At 33.1% G+C, this 20,497-nt stretch overlaps 1 protein-coding gene across 5 annotated transcripts in view; it reads right to left on the bottom strand.

The window, feature by feature from the left end:
• Positions 1-289: 289 nt before the first annotated feature.
• LOC118282043 (nephrin) overlaps positions 290-20,497 on the bottom strand; it is a 253,331-nt gene continuing 233,123 nt past the window's right edge. For 3 of the 5 annotated variants that reach the window (XM_050705443.1, XM_050705442.1, XM_050705441.1), the window contains exons 13-17: positions 13,492-13,707; positions 12,962-13,090; positions 11,853-11,954; positions 2,581-2,720; positions 290-1,395 (exon numbers count right to left, since the gene is read on the bottom strand). In XM_050705443.1, the coding sequence (XP_050561400.1) occupies positions 1,291-1,395; positions 2,581-2,720; positions 11,853-11,954; positions 12,962-13,090; positions 13,492-13,707 (692 nt within the window). In that variant the 3' untranslated portion in view covers positions 290-1,290. Of the gene's footprint in view, positions 1,396-2,580; positions 2,721-4,231; positions 4,355-11,852; positions 11,955-12,961; positions 13,091-13,491; positions 13,708-20,497 lie in introns of those variants that run through there. The other 2 variants (XM_050705444.1, XM_050705445.1) reach the window with 2 other exon arrangements.

Genomic DNA, 20,497 nt, shown 5'->3' with positions numbered 1-20,497 from the left:
GTGACGTCATGGATGAAGATTTTTTTTAATACAATAAATAATTAATGATTATATTTGTAATAACGTAATATTCTTACACCTTGTATAACATAAGATAAGATATTATGAATTGCCTACAAAAAAAAATAGAACTTTCTTCTATTAATTAATATAATCATGATTATTATGATAATTATATAAATAAAATAATACACTATAGTTTGCGCGGAACTAGTTGGCCGCTTCTGTCAAACTTCTAAAGTTCATTTGTGTTTTATTTATTCTTTTAATTAGTGTTCACAATATCTCAAGATTGATCATCATTGTCACATCTCATATTATTATTATGTGTTGCAACTCCCTGTCACCACTTAAAGAGCGACCAACTACTAGCTCCGTGCGCACTATAAACAATGTTTTTAGTATAACTTTCATGAGACTTACGAAATTAATTATTGTGTTATCGGCTTACACACGTAACTGTTTCACAAGGAACTCGACTAGTTTTAAGCCATGCTAGAGTACTCAGTAGCAGCGCGATAGTCGCCGCATCATATGTCTGTGTCATATGCATGGCTAGAAACTAGTCAAGTTCCTCGTCAAACAGTTACCTGAGTGAGCTGATAACATAATAAACAAATGTATTAAAACTTAATTATGTACTAAATAAATAATAATAAATTAATGCTTAAATTGATCGTAATGAGAACTTAACTTTTGTCATTCCGCCATTTCAATAAATCACAGGCATAATTAATTAAAATTTTAATTAATTGACAACTATTTAATTTGCAACGCGAATTAATATACAATATAAAAGTAATTAAAATTAAAAAAAATGGACTGGCCTTAATATTGTTTATTAATCAAAATTAAATAATTTATTGACACTTATGTATGTATGACGTTAACTTTTTACATTTTATTTAATTGTAATAATTACATTTAAATCTTCTATTAGTGCATTGCGAAATGAAATTCCGTATGTGAATATCGAAACACAATTTTTATATGTATTTATTACTTATATTTACAGTTTGGTACTTATGTCTATGTATCCTAAAGGAGCTTAGAGCCGTCCGACATTCTCTTAAAGAGTATCTAACTAATATTATATCATTAAAACCATTTATTTCAATAATTTTTCTAATAATCTTCTTTACTTAATAATTGTTCATCAGTCATGTCTTAATTTTATAACTGCTAGAACGCATTATTGTTATTGCGAATCGAATTAAAATCAGATAACAATATCAACTTTTTTTTCACATATACAAGAATGTAGGTATGAAATGAAAATGGATATGGCTTTTATACACAGCTTTCTTGATGCGCCGCTAACAACGGTGTCCTTGTGGTGACAATCTCTCGATGTGACCTCATTGCACCGTTGATCATCCCTCGACCGGAATCATTCTGTGGAAATATTGTACACGTAAATATGGAATGTTGTATTTTAGATCTTATTTCTATGAGCACAGGAAATATGTTTGTTTGATCTGAGTTTGTGACTGTCAATAGTTTTTGAAGTCGATATTGAATTGACACACACACATGAAACACACACATTTCGTATTGAATCGATGAGGCCGTGACCCATTATTATAATTATAAGCTACCTAGAAATTGTAGATTGAAACCTCGACACATAATTAGTTGTGAACAAAATATAAAGTACTCAATTACTCATACTTATACTATCATACTAGTTTCTGTATTCCATGCTTTCATATAACAAAAATACTTTGAATACATTAATAACGCAATACAGTTCATATAATTACATAAATACACTTCAAAATAAACATAACAGAATGTATAAATAAAACTGTTTGCTAATTTTAGCTTTCATACAAACATTAGTTTTGTTAAATAAGCAAAATGCTCAATTACAGCTAACCGATAGTTAGCCAAAGCTCTTTGGTAGAACTCATCCAATAAACACTGAATTATTGGTATGATTATTTAGTGAAAACCATTGCATGGCAAATTGAGTACAAACAGTATAGCTGCAATGGGTTCATAGAGGTCATAATTGATTAGAAATGCTCGTTGATTGGGTCAATCTTCTATATTGAGTTCTATTTCTAAGGATTCTTTCCATTAAGTTGTTATTACATGTGTGGGTTCCTTAGAATTGGGGTCGTTGAACATAAATTCTGCGTATGTGTTAAGAGTGTGTTTGTTAGTTGATTATTGTAGAGGTTAGGTTAAAGGTAAATCGTAATTGCAAAGGTCTTGGTGGTAAAGTTTGGGTAAGATCACATCATCAGACTATAACTGGCCATCAAACACCAAAGGCCTCTTCTCACATGGAAAAGGTTTGACATTAATCAACACTTCCTCACGATGTTTTCCTATTATAGTTATAAGCCAGTGGTGTCTAAATAATGTTAGAAAGTATAACTCGTAAAAAGTAGTCTGCCGTTGGTAGGTTTTGAAAATCGTCAATGAGCATGCAAGCGTATGGGTATTTTAGAATTTAGTTAAGGGTAAAATAAGATTGAAATCATCATCATCCTAAGTTGCATGACCTAATGATCCCAAATTGCATGCCAAACAATCCATTTATAGAAGAAAATCGTTAGTAGGTGTGCCAACCTGCATATCAGTATAATGTGCGTGGGATGAGATGGGCGTCACCGGCGTCTGTGTACGTTGCAAGCTGTGCGCGCTGTTTGAATTTTTTGGCTGAGCAATTGCAGAATACAAGGGCGGATCTGGAGGGGCTTCTGCAACACCTGTATAAAAAAAAAGAAATTTGTTAGTTCATGCATGTGGACATTTTGTTCTTTGGTTGATATTAGTCATGTGTCGTTTTAAGAACGTATACAATACAGTGATCGTTATTTACTCAAAATAGTCCAGATACAAAATGAAATGAAATGAGATGAAATGAAATGAGATGAAATGAAATGAAATGAAATGAAATAAGATGAAATGAAATAAGATGAAATGAAATAAGATGAAATGAAAATAAATGAAATGAATTGAAGCCAAGTGAAGCGAAGTGAAGTGAAATGAAGTGAAGTGAAGTGAAGTGAAGTGAAGTGAAGTGAAGTGAAGTGAAGTGAAGTGAAGTGAAGTGAAGTGAAGTGAAGTGAAGTGAAATGAAGTGAAGTGAAGTGAAGTGAAGTGAAGTGAAGTGAAGTGAAGTGAAGTGAAGTAAAGTCCAATGAATTGAAGTGAAATCAAGTTAAGTGAAATGAAACGATATGAAATAAAATGAAATGATTTTGTAAATAGGATACAAAAGAGCACTTATACCCGTCAATTATAAACTATGTTGTTATTATTACTATCAGAAACTAAGCTAGTTAATAACAATTATCTTTAAAGCAGATTTATCTAAAGAATTCCAAGGATTTCTGTGAAGACAACGATATACAGGATTAGTGAAAAATATTTCTTTAATAAATTAAAACAAATTAATGAGGACGAAACATCTGAGATGTCGTAACGGCGCGCAGCTGAAATTAATCATTGCTAACAATATATCAGACTGGATTTTCGTCGAAGCAATTTGAAGAAAGAGTTTAATATATTTCTAGAGATTTAAATTCTTTTTTCTTAAGTGCTAGAAGATGTAATACTGTTAGAAAATGGGATTTTCAAAAACCTTTTTTTAAAGCTAGTCATTGTGAGACCTTTTTTACTTTAACACTTAATCATACCATATACATTAAAGTTAATCTTAAAAATGTACCCACACGTTGAAAAATGACCAAAAAATTCAATGAAAAACAATTACATTGAAACATGTAAAACTACTAAATGATATATTTATGTACGTTATCAATAAAAGTGATCAGATTAAAGCTAACATTATCGTTACGTGCAATTGGAATTCAATTCCAACCGCGGCGTGTAATCAGTGAAATGATCTTAATTATTGGTCATGAATGACGTGACGTCATAGTTTTATAACCTGTATTTTTCCACGTAAATAAAAATAAATGATTATAATAATTATGATGTATTTAAGTTCAACGTTTCGTAAAATGAGATTTATGCCAATGACTTTATGATTGTTCTAGCTTAGCAATCGTTGTACCTACCTAGTATGTATATGACTTTATGCACATATTTATTTTTGTTTAAAGAAAACGATAGAAAGACAAGTGTACGTCTCTAAAACATACATTCTAGTTTGGTAGTTGTTAGTCAAATATAGACCTAAAAGCAACGCAGGTTTAAATCACAAATCTATTACAATACACATAAAGTTTAAATTAATACAAATTAGTAATACTTGTGTGGAAGAAACAGAATTTTGTTTACTGCATCCTAGCGAGTCGTCGTGGCCTGGGTTGATATCTATATTCAGGATGCATTAATGACGATATCATTCTTTTCCTTTCTTGTGAAACTTTTCCTGGCGAAATGAAAGACGACAATTAAGTATTAGAGAATGAGTCCAGCTGTTTCTGAGTTTTGCGCTAGCATATAGATTGGTCGATTCCCAAACTGTGTATATCACCTCCGATGACGGAAAAAAGTGAGACTTTTGTTCAGCATTGGATCCTAATCCTTAATGATATGTATTAAAAATGTCAAAATAAGCACCATTCCCTTATAGAATATTAGTGTGAAATCGTAAAGTAACATTGCAGTGTCTGATAAAAAAGCATCCTTGTTTGACTATGTCGTCATTTTTAGGGAGTTTCTCTGAAAATGTATGGCTTGTGTTATAATTATACGGTCGCAGGTAGATTAAAATGCCTTTAGGCTACAGTAATCTCTTAAATAATCATCAGGCTAGTCGTAAAACCGTTGGTTTTGTTGCTATCGTATTATAGTATTACACAAAAACTGCAGAGAAATACACTTCAAACGTCCTTCAAATTATCCAGTCCTGTTTAAAGCAATTTGGGAGGTAAACCGCAAAGTGATTGTAGTGAGTGTGTCAATGCGGCAAATGAGTGACAGGTTATCAAGTCTCACTAAGCGCTGCAGTCGAGCGGTTTTAGCTGCAATATACCTCAAAATAGAGGAGTTATTGCATTAAATCATTCTATTGTTAGAAATAAATAAAACGTTGTTCGAAATTAAAATAAATATTATAAGGCAGTGTCTAACTGTGATAAGTTAAAGAGCTGTAGATTGAGCTCAGTTTTATTATAATTTTAATAAAAAAAACTCAATGTTCTCGTATATATTTTGCTCGCAATACATTTTGTTTTAAACATAAAACAAAATGTATTGCGAAAAAGAGTTACTTTCCATTTATACAACGTGTAACAAATAGGGGGTATACATATCAATTGCACGGCTTCTAGATAACATAACAAACGATACGGTAAGGGTTTTTTAAACTCATGTTTTCATGGTACCAAGTTATGAATTTTTCAAATCGCGCCGCCCGTGTGATTAAAAATTAGGTAGAAAGGTACTAGGCGATCAGATTGACAGAAGAAATGTTTCGTAATATTAGCGAGTGACCCCTGTAGTGTTGTGACATGTTTGTATGATTTAAAATCAAGAACCATGCGATACCAAATATTTGGATAATTTTTTTTTTAATCGTATTTTAAGCTGAAACTTCGTGTAGAGACTCTATTCAACCTGTATTCATCAGTCCTTTTTGATGTATATGGGTATTTTGTTACACGTTGTATAATACAGATGGTCCAAACAATGTCGATATTTTTAAATTGTTAACAAATATCTTATTGAAATGATTTACAAAAATATTTTTTTACAAATTTACTTTTGTTGTTGTTAAAAAACGGAAAAAAAGAAATATATCTATATTAAAATCATTACAAGTGAAAAGGTTTTCGCTTAAAAGTAAATAAAAAATAACAATGACTTTAATTCAAATGTGGGATTATCGGTTACGTTCTCCAAACTGAGCAAAGCATTAAAAAAGTGTATGCATAGGTTTATGGACTTTCCATGAAGTAATGGAATATTACACATCACTCATAACCATGTACTAACATGACTAATAATTAATTCTTCTTTGCGCCGCGTCGTTCGTTGCGTCGGGTATAACTATGAAGCAAGTACAAAGAGGAGATACCATAAAGTGATTGTGCATTGTCACACAAAAAAACGTCCCCACTACGTACTAATGTACCACTTATAAGTAAAATGGTGTAGATTGGTTATAAGCGCTCAGAAAGTGGTTTATTAAAATGTGGACAATTGGTAACATTTTTATAGTATGGGACCGCTGCATAAAAAATAAATATTTTGTAACGTCTCTCGCTCCCTGTAAGGTGTCAAGCATTATTTTAAAGGGAAATCCAGTTATGATATCTTTTTTTTGGTTGGGAATTGGGATGGGATTTGATTCCCGAGTCGGGCGAAGCATTACTGGGCTATTTTAGGTTTTTCGAAAATTTGACAGCACGGATTCTGGATCCATACCCAGTATATGACAATAGGCTCACCTATTACATTACATGGGACTTATAACATAAGTGGTGAAAAGTGAGTGTACATTGTTCAATGGCATTACGTGTCGTAATGTGCACCTCCGCTGACCGCTTCGGAGACAAAAGGCATGACGATACATATATATCACCTTTTTTATTTGCTTATGCACCTACCTATCCCCTTTCTAAAAAGTAGTAGACCGTCATGTTTTGATACGTTATATAATATCTCAGCCAGAACCACATTAACCAAGCTATTTTATGATACGCGGCTAAATTACCGAGATATAGTCGTAATTTGTTGATATGGTGTACGTCATTAAGGCTATCGGCTCTAGTAATTATTCACACGATTGACTGTGGTCACGGTTGATCAAGATTGGTATGCCCCTTGTGTACGGACGGATTTGTGTTTAGTTTATAAGATAATAGAGATTAATATAATGGTGGAGTAAAATGTATATTAATTGATGTTTATTAGCTTGAAAAATTACTAATTATTATTGAGTAAATCATAGAGTTCATATTGGTATGCACTTATATTTTGAGCAACGAATACTAGCTATTAAGAAGCTGTTCCTATATAGGAACAGCTTCTATAATATAAATTTATATAAAATTATACGAATCAAAGCAGTAATCGTATAGTATTAATTTGGCACGGAAGCCACCATATAGCACAGCGTGTAGCGGTTTCGATTCCCGCGCGGGACAAATTCTTTGTATGGTCTACAAATTGTTGTTTCGGCTCTGGTAAGTATGTGATCTTGAATGTTTGTTAACGTATCCGCAATACAGGAGAAAATCATAGCGCGGGGCAACGGCAAAAATCAATTCATTATTTCAATTATTTGCAAGACGGCAAAAAGTAATTTTGGATTTTATTAGTAACAAAATGGTACGTAAATAACATTGAAATTGAAATTCATTTTGGAGAATAATGAGACATAAGTTTAATATATCAACATAAATACTTATACATACAACATAAAATTACATTACTAAAGTAAAAGTACCGTGACTTTAAATAACACAAACGACATGCTACAGCCATGAATATTACGTAAGAGTAAAGAAACCGAGATAGTGCAGAATTCTCGGTAGGAATTTGTCAACGGTTCATGCCTGCACTGAACATTTTATAAGACACATTGCCAACAAGATACTGTCATTAAATTTTCTCGTTACAACGAATTTACACAGTGGACATGTTTGTTGCAGTATTGTGCTCTTGTCAGTAGATGGAAACTGCAGTTTTCCCTTCCTAGAATTCGTGAATTTTGTTTGCTTAATGCCATACAGTGTGATGAATTTTATGAAGGAGAGAGAGAGAGAGAGAGAGAGAGAGAGAGAGAGAGAGAGAGAGAGAGAGAGAGAGAGAGAGAGAGAGATTCAGAGAGTCATTTTGGATGTTTCGAAGCTGACATTTGACTTGAAACAGTTTTTAAATGTATATCCAATTGTGTCACTCAGTGGTACGTGTAGGTGGTTGTGAATAAACTTGCAATGGAAAAACAGATTGCTAATAAGTTATCCAATGAATGCCTTATATTAAATTTACAAAAAAATAACATAATAGTCTGGACCACTCAATAACAAAAATGCTATTTGTTATTATCAAATAAAATCTTCATACTTCCTAAAACTCCCATAACAAATATAAAATACTCAAAGACAGGACGTAACTTGACCAAAATATCAGAAATGAAATAATTGCAAGCGATTCTCTAGGACTTTTATCCTAGACACTGAATCCAATAAAATCGAAGCTAAAACTCGACTCCAAGCGATGCAGTGAAACCATATAAAACTTGGGGACTCCATAAATCGGGGTGGAACTCCCCAACTAATTTATTTAGGAACTCAGTGTCGAAGTAACGTTCTTTTAAATAAATAAAATGTACAAAACATAAGCTGGAAGTTGCTAATACTCTTAGTTGGGGAATAAAAACCTAGAGCAGATAGTTTGCTCAGCTAATAAGTAAAGTTAGAAAGTGCTGCTGATGGTAACTAAACTGCTGGTCGCGTTTAAGTTTGGACTTTATACACGCTAAGTTTTGCAGGCTATGTGATAGGGAGCGAACTATGTTCCTTTGCCATGTATCTAAATGTCATATTATAAGTTTGAGCATGATTTCCAAGGTTTACAGTGTAAGAGAAGAGATAGAAGATTATAGTCGAATGTTGTTATGTGTTTTTTTTTTTTAAGTTTAAGTCAAGTTTAGTACAATTACTAGCCTAGTATTTCGAAAACATCTTCGTAAATGTGATGTGATTTTTTTTATAAATAAATTATTCTTTGAATATTACAACAGTTCATTTCAAAAGTGCCTGATTAAGGATTAATTGAAATAAATGCTTTGGCTTCAACTCTTTAACTTGGACTTTGGCTTTGACTTTGACTATGACACTTTGATTTTGAATTTGAATCTTTGAATTTGGCTTTGTTCTTTCCGAAAGCCTCCGTACAACAACTTTACTATGAATAGACAAAACTAAGAAGATGACCAAGTAAAAATGGGATATCAACACTAAACAATTAAAAACACACCCAAAATACATAATCTGGGTCATATATTTGCACTGGTCCGTCGTAAATCTACAAGTATGCACTCATGTGCACTGGAGTAAATTTATTCTTTCCGTAAAGAGTGCAATTAATTTGTACAATATTTATTGTCTGGACTTTCTATTTAAACGTTAGCACGTTATTCATTAGTTTGTGTCGCTATGTGTTAGTTAATAAGTCTTTGTTCGTTATAAAGCTATTTATTTGAACTCTAGTATAGTAAGCTCTTTGTAAAGGAGTTGCTATTGGAGTTGTTAATACAGCTTTGTTTAAAGTTTATCGGGTATTTTAGTAGGATTTTTAACACTTTTGTTGATCAAGAGAGTTGAGTAGATCGACAAATTTGTCTTAGAGTGGACTTCCACCAGAGATGTGCTATGCTACGTTGCTGTGGATGTGTTTGGTTTCCACCAATCATATTCATTGGTACATATAGCTTAGTACTGGTGAAAATTGAAGCAGCTAAGCTATGTTTTTTATATGGAAAGATATGGGTGGCTTCCAAACATCGATCAATACATTGCGTATTGAGCTGCGCATCTTCCTCGCACAGATATTTTGCGGCAGCGCATCTTTATAGCACATCTTAATCTCACAGATACATAGCTAAGTATCTTTGTAAACGGTGACATAGTTCCCCGGCTAAGCTATTGACATCTTCGTAGCATAGCTACATAGCAATGTTATTTAAAAGACTGCTCATTTACTTATAGCGCTATCAAGAATACTGTTTACATTGCTTCAAAATAATTATTTAAGTCTGTATTAAATATCAAACATTAAACACAAAACCGCCTAAAGATTTCAGTCAATGTTATTATTTTCATAACAAACGTTACGTACAAAAATAAACCGAAACGTCGTGTTTTTCAATTGCCGACCGAAATAGGACATACACAAAGAAATCCAGGTACATGCAAAATTAAATTCACAAACATTTTTTGCTTGAATCCTTCACTTATTAAATACCATTCATTCTGTTTTTATGTCTCACATATTTGTGTTTTCATATTACGTTAGGTACGTTATTTTTTCGACGCAGCTAAAAATTCAATAACACGACGAGTAATGGGTTTATGTCAGTCATTATTACAGTAGAATTACTGAACAAATCATTACCCTTTCGAGGCTTTTCTGGGCACAGTTAGAGTATTGCTGGAATAAAATAATATGGCGCGGTTACGTTTGGTCGTTGACCCAAAATCGGGATGTGAAGTATCAATGTGGAGATTGGATGTGTTAAACTTCGAATGTTCTCATCTAAGGCTCTATGTAGATTGGTATAGTTTCAATATTGCAAGTAATATTGTTTGACTTAGGATATAGCCAGGAGTAGTAGCATCTACTCTTTATTCTCTTGTTATGTTCTTAATCATATTGTCAAAGAGGGATTTTGAGAAATTACCATCTTATTATAATTGTTGATTTAATTAATTCCACATAAATTATGCTGGTGGTGGTGTGGGCAATAGTGCTTCCACATATCCACTCGGTGGACAAATAAAATATTTATGAACAAATGTGGATTTTCCAACTACATAATAAACATCGTAACCAAAACCGGTATGGAAGGTTATATAAGTATTTTCTATATGTTTTTCTTTAAAGAAAGTTGCTCCGTATGGGAATCAAACCCGCTACACATTCCGCGACAGCCAGTTGCCCAACTATCGTGCGAACCGTGCAATCAGTCATTAATTCTATTATTCAGAATCCAGAACAAATATAAACACTACAATTTAAAATAACACCTTTCACTACAAATTGTTCCATTTTCCTCTAGCAATTTGCAGAAAGGAGCTAACAACAGTTTTTTCTACAACTCGAAAGTGTCCGATCATTATTTTAATTTAAGTGCTATTTTGAATCGCTCGCGATATCGATGTTGGTCTCCGACTAATGCTGGACTAAGTGTTCAACGTTTATTTTAATTAGTGTTTTCTGTTCAATTTATTCGTTTTAGTACTTTTTGTACATTTATTTTATTCTATTGAATGATTCGTCACTTATTTTTATGGTTCAATATGAGATGATTGAGATTATTGTTTAATAGATTATCGTAAGGAAGTACATATTAAGAAACTAGTTTCTGCCAGCGGCTTCGCCCGCGTTTCCGTGGGATAAAAGTATCCTATCACCCAAGTCAGCTCATACCCTGCCTGTATACTGTATACCAAATTTCATCCAAATCCGTTCAGTAGTTTCAGCGTGATTGACGGACAAATATCTAAACATCCAAACAAACAAACTTTCACATTTATAATATTAGTGTGATATAGAACTACATCTCCCAACATTCCCTTTACTCTTAGACAAGGATGCATGACATGCACGATACATTGTATCATCACACCACTTAAAGTAAATTTCAATGATCTTAAGGATTTCAATGACAACAAGGAACCCTTTGAATCTCACATTCTGTCTGTCTGTCTGTCACACCTATGTAAATCATACTTTAAAGGGAAATTCGAATGTAAAGGTCATGTACATTGTAAAACGCAGGTGTAATGTATTGTGCATCACTTTGAAGATCATGAATTCATTGTACATACGTCAGTATTAAGCGTTATCTGAAGATATCAAAAGACCTTGTAACATCATAATTCGTATAAGTTTAGTTGTAAGTTGTTTTATTTATAGTTTTGTTGGACTGTGCACTAGCTTATATGTACCTTTTAATAAATAAATACTAAAATAAATAACTAAAAAACTATTTAGATAAAGTAATTAAATTGTAGGAGAGCCATACTTCGGTATGAATCGACCGAAATGATACCACGGCGGCGCAGCGTTAAAACTAGCGTAAAGCAACGCTGTTTTGCTTCGTCGTATGTATGAGTGATGATTGTAACAATACATTATATTTTATAGCTAAATTATTATAGTATATAGGCGTAGATATCTATGTATAGACTCACCTTTGCTTAACGGGATAAGGTCAGGGTTCTTGTCATCAGCATTTTGAGGAGAATTCCTCTTCTGCACGATCACTTTCTGATTCTTTATCGAAGGTAGTGTTACTGCAATGGAAAAAAACATTTATTACACGTTTTCCTTAGCTGTTACTTGCTTAAACAATTGTGAATTAAGGGGGCGTCTTGTGACTGGCATCATCTATTATTTTTTACAAAATGGTACTACAACTAGTCGGTATCCTTCGTATTAGTTTGTTTTACGTGTAAAGTAATCGAAACGAGAGTGTCTTCGGTGCTCTGATTGGCCGGCTCTAATAAGCCAACCAATCAGAGCGCACTCTCGTTTCATTTACTTTAAACTTAATGCAAATCCGTGTTAAGGGTACAGTACTTAGTATTTTTCAATTAAACTCTTCAGTCTTATTGTGTAAGCTAGTTTAAATCACAAAAAAATATATTGAAGTATATAAATAGCAACTACGTCATCAGAACAATCAGAAGGCTAATAACGGCACGTTCTTCACTAATAATAGTAGCTTTTTGGTTGATTTATGTCCTGATAAATATTTTATCAGTATATTTAGTATATATTATTCATAAGAGTTATAAAAATTGTAAAAAAATATAAAGGGATTATATTTCAGATCTTTTCCCTCAATTATACTGTTACACAACATTGGTTTTTGTTAAATGGTATTAATGTTAAATAATATGTAATGTAATTACGAGAGAAAATTATTTGTGATAATTAAATATCTAATAATATCTTTCTCGTACTAAAATAGAATGAGAGACATTATAATCCCTTGTATAATTGATATTTGTTATAATAAAATTAAATGTTACATGATAATTTGGTTGTAATAATCTACAGGATCTAAGTTTACTGTTATTTATCACATCGTCAGAGTCATAGAAGTAGTAAAAGCTCCTTGCATCGGAAAAGGCCTTGCCTTAATATGATTATGATGTCGAAATTTTAATTTGGCAATGCCTTAAAACCAACCAAAATTTTAGTCCTCACTATCTGAACACCTCATTGCAAATAATAGAATAAATTTGACTATTTAAACATCAGATGCATATAAGTTTTTTAAAGAGTAGGTACTAACCTTCATAATCTCGTGATCTCTGACGTAGCTTCGTTGCGATGAGAGCGAGGCATAGAACAAAAGCGATGGTCAACGCAGCACCGAGGAACACGCCGACTGCCCAATTTACTTCCCATGCTTCTTGCGGTTCTAAGAGAAATAAAAATAATTATTTATTTGTTATCTCTTTTTTTCAGGGGGAAAATCATCCAATGACTTCTCTCGCCAGGGTAAGGCGAGAGGGAGTGTCAGACTCTTACTGACTAAAAACCACCCCGTTCCCACTCCTGCTTGTCGAGCCAGAGCCCCGGTAAACCCGCTAGGTAGTCCACAGCTCCGGATCAGGCATCAACCCTTTGTTATCTCTTAGCATATTACTATGTAAGGGCATTTGAGAAACTGGACACATAACCTAACCGGGAAAAAATCCTAACTCCGTGCTTAAAACTGATAATTTGAATCAGAAACCTCTTGCCCGGTAATCGCACTTATAATCATTCTACCAAAAAAAGCATTAAAAAATATTGTCAATTAAAAAATAAGTAACTAACCAGTTCTCGGAGCCAATCTGACCGCAGTTTCCACAGGAAAGGTGACATGTTCAGATCGTCCTCTTGCATTAGCTGCGTACACTATCAGACGCAACTGCCTGTTGGCTCCAAGTCTTCTTAGATTCCATAATGCACCTGCATTACTTGCGTTGACTACCAAACCTTCTGCAGCCCACACTTCCACTATGTAAATGCATTGGAGACCGCCTTCGTAACCTGTAAAAGAGATATGTTTAGAATACTTTGTGAGTGGAAAGGTTGACTTATTGTTAAAAGAAATATGTATGTATCTTATTAGACTGTATTTAAAAACCGTCCTTTTGTTGATACGTTACAACATATTTTTCAGAGTTGTAGTAATTAGGGCTTTAATAAAATTTAATTGTATTGACCAGCCTCGTTTATGGATCTTAGGACCAAAAAAAGAATTAGAATTAAAAGGGTAGGTAAAACGCTTGATTTTTTTATTCAAAATTATTCAAGGACTGATGGAATAAAGTACCAGGACCGCAGAACTCGGCAAGCGGCAAAACAAAGCGCTGACTAGACAAAATGTAGCAATAACATAACATGTATGGTTTAAAGTTTGCAACAATGAGGCGGTGTCAGCTTGCTCGTTCGCCAACGCGTATCCAATTTCTGTTAGCTGAATTTTACGTCAAGGCAAAGTATGCATTATAACAACGTTGAGCAACTCTGTTTAAAGTTTATATTACTATTTCACGCTGTCGTTTTATTAAATAATTTTAAATCATATCTACTGTCAGAGTGCTTGTTGGGTAAAAGGACTAACTACAGTGTACCTATTTAACGTATATTATATAGATAACACATTTTGCTAAAGCGATGGTCGGTGTTAACAAAGATATTTTCTTATTCCTTGTTTTTTTTTTCAGACTAGCCAAGAGTTTGCAACGAAGGACTCCTTCCCACCTTGGGTCAAACTAGACGGAGTATCAGACTCTTACTAACGAAAAACTGCCCCGTTGGTACCTACTCTTGATTTGAGCCGGAACTCCAGTAGCTCCAGTAACTCCAGCTAGGCCGTTCTCATAATTCTTTAATTCCTAATTTCACACAGTTTTTTTAAGGTGGTGGAGGTGTTAGACCGTTACTGACTAAAAACCCGGATAATCAAACAAAACATACAGTACCTATACAAAATTAACTTAAATTATTGTTTTCAATTTTAACAAAAAGATAATTTCCATATAAAATTACTTATTTCATAACATCTTGAAATTAATTCGATTTGTATTAACGAAGGAGGCCATACTTTTGACACGTGTAAGAATATGATTTCAATTTCAATAATATCACAATGTTTGATAAAATTTTATAATATGTAATGAGATGCTAAAAATAGAAAAATGTAATTGAAAATAATTTTCCTCGTGTTCGAAAAATGATAAGTACTCGTCATCATTTGACTATGAACGTCTTCCTTAAAAAGTTTGCGATGAAGAAATTAATAACCGTGATTGGTCTGAAGGTATATAAATATGAAATTTTGTTTGCAAACGTGATCATGATACAGGGAAAAAGCTAGTGTGGACCAACGATAATTTTTAATATTAATTTATTTGCATTGACGTTTAAAAGTATTCTATTTGAAATAAATAACTTGCTGTTGGTAGTCTTCAAACCCGCACTCTCTTGCATGAGAAGCGGTCTTAAACCTTCGACTCACCACGACATGAATATAAAATGTACATAGCTAAAATACAACTACCACAAATACAATTCGAGAATCCAACAATACCAAAATGTAATCAAATTCCGTCTCATCGCAAAACCTTTTTAAAATGTTTTCTACGCATATAATTGTACCAAGAATACTAAACCAGTTTAAAGGTAGACTCTAGTTTACTTAATTCGATTTCACGTAAATTGTTTAAGCTTGTATTCAATTACAAGTAACAACAAACCCAGATTACAGCTTAATTAAATTTCGACGTCACTTATTCGTATTTTATGAATACTCAAGGAGTGTACTGAACCGAATCTATCTTAACCTTTATCTGATTTTAATCTTTACGAATAACTTTCTTGTTTTTGGAGTAAGAAATTCAATGTTGTTTTGTTATTATAGAGGGTTATTTAATAATATAACTACTCTCAGTTTTTCTTCTGAAAAGTATATCATGCTTTTGTATACTAATTTAACAAGCACGGCGGCTCCAGCACGGCGTTGTTTCGCTTACGCCTGGTGGGCGGCTCGCTGTCCGCAAGCAGTAAGCACGTGGTCGCGAGGGCATCGCCACTACTAGTCTAGCTGGCCACCGGCCCTCGGCTTTTTTGTATTTATTGACGTTATAGAGCATATCACACGGCATTGGATTTATTTTATTTTATTTCTTGATAAATATTTTCTGATATCTATATTATCTTAATTAGTAACGTATGTCATATGAAAGGTAATTTAAATTACCTTTGAAATAAGAGTATTTTATTGTTTAACGAATATCTTTTTTTAAAGTTATAGAGGGTTCTTTAAAACTAAAAAAAGCGAATATGTCTCAGTTTCTTCGCTCCCAAGTGTATTTGACAAAACTGCCAATAAGTTACTTCGTCAATATCAATATAAATACTCAAGCTTAATACGAAATCGGTTACTAAAATTACCTTAACGTTATAATTTATCAGTTTAATAGCTTTCACCAAATTACGAAGTAATCTCACGGAATTAGTTTAATGATTACGTATATCAGAAGAAAGTGTATGTTTGTGTGTGTGCTGTGTTTATTTGCTTACAAGTAATATGTTAGAGTAATCAAAATATGTTTTAATGGTATATTTACGTTTATGGGTGTAACGTAAATACGTCACGTAATGTCATTATTTTTTATAAAAACTATCTTTCTCCTTCTCCATTCCATACGTGAATAAAACGTGATTTTAGTTAACGTAATGGCCCTGTAGGTACCCTGTACACCCATTTTTCACTATATGTGTTAAACGTTCCATGTAATAGGAAGTGAGCCTATTCCGATATACTGGGCACAATTTCAGACTCTGTTCTACTATTGAGAAATTTTCGAAAACCCGAAAATGTTCAGTAATAATATCTACTTTGCCTGAACTGGGAATGGAACCCGAGACCCCTTGCCAGGCAGTTATTCTAACGAGACAATTATATAAATATTTTATAAGATTGGTATTCTATTAACGTGTCATCATGTGAGACATTATAATATCATGTTTTAAAGTGATCATTATTTATCAGACCATTTTTACATACATACATACATAACCTCACGCCTGTTTCCCATGGGGGTAGGCAGAGACAATGGAACGCCAATTAAAATCTAGATAAAAGCTTCTCTAATAATCTGTGGTTTTGTATGTAATTATAACACACGATGTATTTTTTTTTACTTTGAAGTTCAATTATAACCCTTATTGCATACGTAATTGCGGGACGCGTGAGGGAACGAACTTCCTCACGCCCCAGCCGACGCGAAAGACACTCCGGGCGTCGGGGATCGCGTGACGATCTCCGGCCACCGTAAGTGCGGGTCTGCGGACGGCGAGCAAGGGTAGCTCGCCGCCCGACCAGAACCAGACCCGTGCGTGCGGCGCGTTGCGTTCCGCGCGCGCCTCAAAGAGCCATCAGACCACCACAGATGGGGCCCAGTAGGGCTGATGCTTAATCCGGAGCTGCGGACAACCTAGCGGGTTTACCGGGGCTCCGGCTCGACAAGCAGGAGTAGGAACGGGGTGGTTTTTAGTCAGTAAGAGTCTGACACTCCCTCTCGCTTTGCCCTGGCGAGAGAAGTCATTGGATGATTTTCCCCCTGAAAAAAAAAAAAAAAATGCATACGTAATTAGAAACTCATATTCATTATTCAACTCATTTATATTTAACATTACATCACATTACACACCACAATTTGAAACATAATTACATTTAGACTTAATTATAAAATAAAATAAAAATATGATTACATTAACTCAACTCTTACAACGAATACATTTTTATTTTTTCAAGCATAGACTCTTAATTAACGCAAAAAATCTTATATAAGTTTGTAATTAAACCTGCATTACTGACGTACTCAAGTCTAAAGCTTAAGTCGTGTACTTAAGTAAGTACAGGCATATTTGAGATCTCTGAGATTACTTAGGACTTCAGGTCGGTACTGCCGTCGGGAACTGTTTAGATAGTGTAATATTATATGTTTGAAATAATTTTCATACTGTTACTTGTAAAGGTAATTTTTCTAGGATGCAATGCTGTTGTAGTTGTATTATTAATGAGTGAGATATGATTATAGATTCTATGCCAATAAAAAATACCATTAAAACATAGGCACTTAGATATATTTTTTATGCCCAATTACCTGTTTCCATTACCAGTTCCTAATTCCACAACGATCTTTAAATTCCTAACCCCTGCTTTCTGCTTTTCTTATATTCTGCTGGTTTACTGGCTTATACCATAAAAAATATGCTTTATCAAACACCAAAATCGAGCCGTGGACCTTCCTCGATATAAACATAACAATAATACGAATTCATATAGACATTCTCTTTTTCTAAGTACAAAGGCAAAAACAAGCATTCCCATTGTTTAGTCAAAAAGTAAGGAAACGTGTGAAAACCTTAAAATATAAAAGGGCACAATTTCAAAGGCATTGTCTTAGCCAAAACCGCACGGGGATACCAGAAATATTTTACGGGAATTTATGCAAATATTCCCTTTGAGCATTTACAATGGAGTTACGATAGTCCGTTTGTCATTTATCACCGGCTAACTCCGCCTCATTTGTGTAGACCGTAAGGTAGAGTAAAATGTTGCCCACTGGGTTATGTTCATTAAATATTAGAATTTAAATGGGTGTTCTTTTTAACATTATCTAAGTTTATAGCTGATATATTTTATAAACAAATAGTTAAAAATTAAAATGTTCTATACAAGCTTACATCTATTATATTACTATTCATCAGTTAATATAAGAGAAACATTATCAGGACCTTAGGAGGATTGATTAGTGGCCTGATGCAGAAGGCAGTTCTCCTCGAAACGGCACGTATTGTGAGGAGGTTTCTGTTTCTGGAGCCTTACCACCGGTAGCTTGGACCATGTTCCCACTATCGGTCGACTCCTACTTTTATATTAATTTATTTAGTATTTAAAAATGTAATTTTAGAGAATTTAAATAAATATATAGATTTTTTTTTTCATTTGCTATATATATTACGATATTTTATTGTCATACGCCTTCAAAATTCAGACTCCGTGTTGTAGCTAAAAAAATATAATGAGCTGAATATTGACAAAAAAAATGGAAATAGGTTTTTCAATATTCTTGAAGGTTTTATAAAATGAAAACGAAATATAGCCTATTTAATTTTTATTTCCACCATTTAGGTCGACTTTAATACACAAAATTTTGCTAGTTATGTTATTATGTATAATCAGTGGCGATTATACCAGTATATTGCAATTTTATAGGCACAAATTCGCACTTATTGTTTTTATTAAAACATAACGTTCTTTAGGTAGGTACTTATAAAAAGTAAATTGTTGTAATTTGACCCAAATCAGATACAATTTAATGTTTTAATATTGAACAAAAATATACCGTATTATTTAAACTCATTATTGTGCTAGCACGTTAACGTTTCATATTGCTAATAGTAATTTAGGTAGTTTTTAGTGTTGTGTGATCTAAAACGTCAAAACATTTTCTGCCAATCGACTTTAGATGATATCAAAAGCATTCTCTTGTCAGTCAAGCTATAACGATCACATCAAGTCTACGTTCCAGTTTTAGATTTCAGATACCTGACATAACCTTGTTTAGAAACTATGTGACCATACAAAAGGGGTGACTAAAAATGGCGTCATAGAAAGTAAAAACCTTTTCAACCAAACTGTGCTTTTTCGTAGTTGCTCCACTTTATATAAAACTCAATATGGAGTAAAATGGAAAATGGATTGGTGGTAATAAAGATGTATTGGAAGATTTTTTTCCACAATCCACGGAGCCGATTTTTTTGATAGCAATTATTATGTTTCATTGCAGATTTTAGGACATGATTGTGAACATTAGAAAAATAAACTACACGCCATGATTACAAAAACAGTAATCAAAAGCAAACATTGCCAAAAATGTTCAAATTATTTCTAAATTTTTGCCAATCTTAGCTTTTTTGTAACCTTTTGCTACACATCAACCATATTTTAAAAGAAATATGTACAGATTACCTTAAATGTTTAGTACAATGTCTACATCTGAGCTCCTTAACCGATATAAAGATTCTTTGGAGTTAGAGAAATTTCTTAGAAAGAAGTTGGTTCGGAAAGTAGGACTGTACCATACCTATTACTGCTGCCAAGTACCACCGGGTACAAGTTTGAAGAGTGCAGATACCGTCCAATTACGGGACCATGTAAGTCTTTTTCAACTTTGTTTATAATTCAATGGGTTTATATGTTAAAAAATGACGTCGTTTTATTTAATAAATATAGGTTTGTCTACATTATGAGCAGTGTGTGATTACAAATAGCTTTTTAAGAGAAAAAATCATCCAATGGGTTTGGTGCATAGTAGTTTTAATCTTGAATTTTTTTTTTGTATTGGTCTAATAAGAGTTGGTATTTATGAGAGTTCGAAAATATATCTGCTGTATACGAATCTAAAAACTAAACGTTTGTAATTAATAGTCGCTTTCATTTCGAACATCTCGAATCAAAGAAGAATAATTAGCTTTTCATAATAAAATAAAAAGTAATCTTACAACTAATCACAGAATTAATTTTTAATGACAATTTTAATCAGATTAAATTAAAAATATTTTATCTTAAAAATAAAAAGAACATCTTGAAAAAAGGGGAAAGAGGTTTTCAAATAAGACTATTAAAACCTTGTTACCGCTAACGCGCAATGAATCGTTCCTCTAAAATCCATCTAATGACGCTGTAAATAAAGTTTTATTTGCAGTAAGCCGTTTCAGATCCCTGAATGAAGGCAAAAGTTACGTAAACATACCCTTTTGT

The sequence above is a fragment of the Spodoptera frugiperda genome, chromosome 27 (assembly GCF_023101765.2).
Source record: "Spodoptera frugiperda isolate SF20-4 chromosome 27, AGI-APGP_CSIRO_Sfru_2.0, whole genome shotgun sequence".
NCBI classification, from domain to species: Eukaryota; Metazoa; Arthropoda; class Insecta; order Lepidoptera; family Noctuidae; genus Spodoptera; species Spodoptera frugiperda.
The sequence above is the reverse complement of the archived record's forward strand: the minus strand, read 5'-3'. Positions and strand labels throughout refer to the sequence as shown.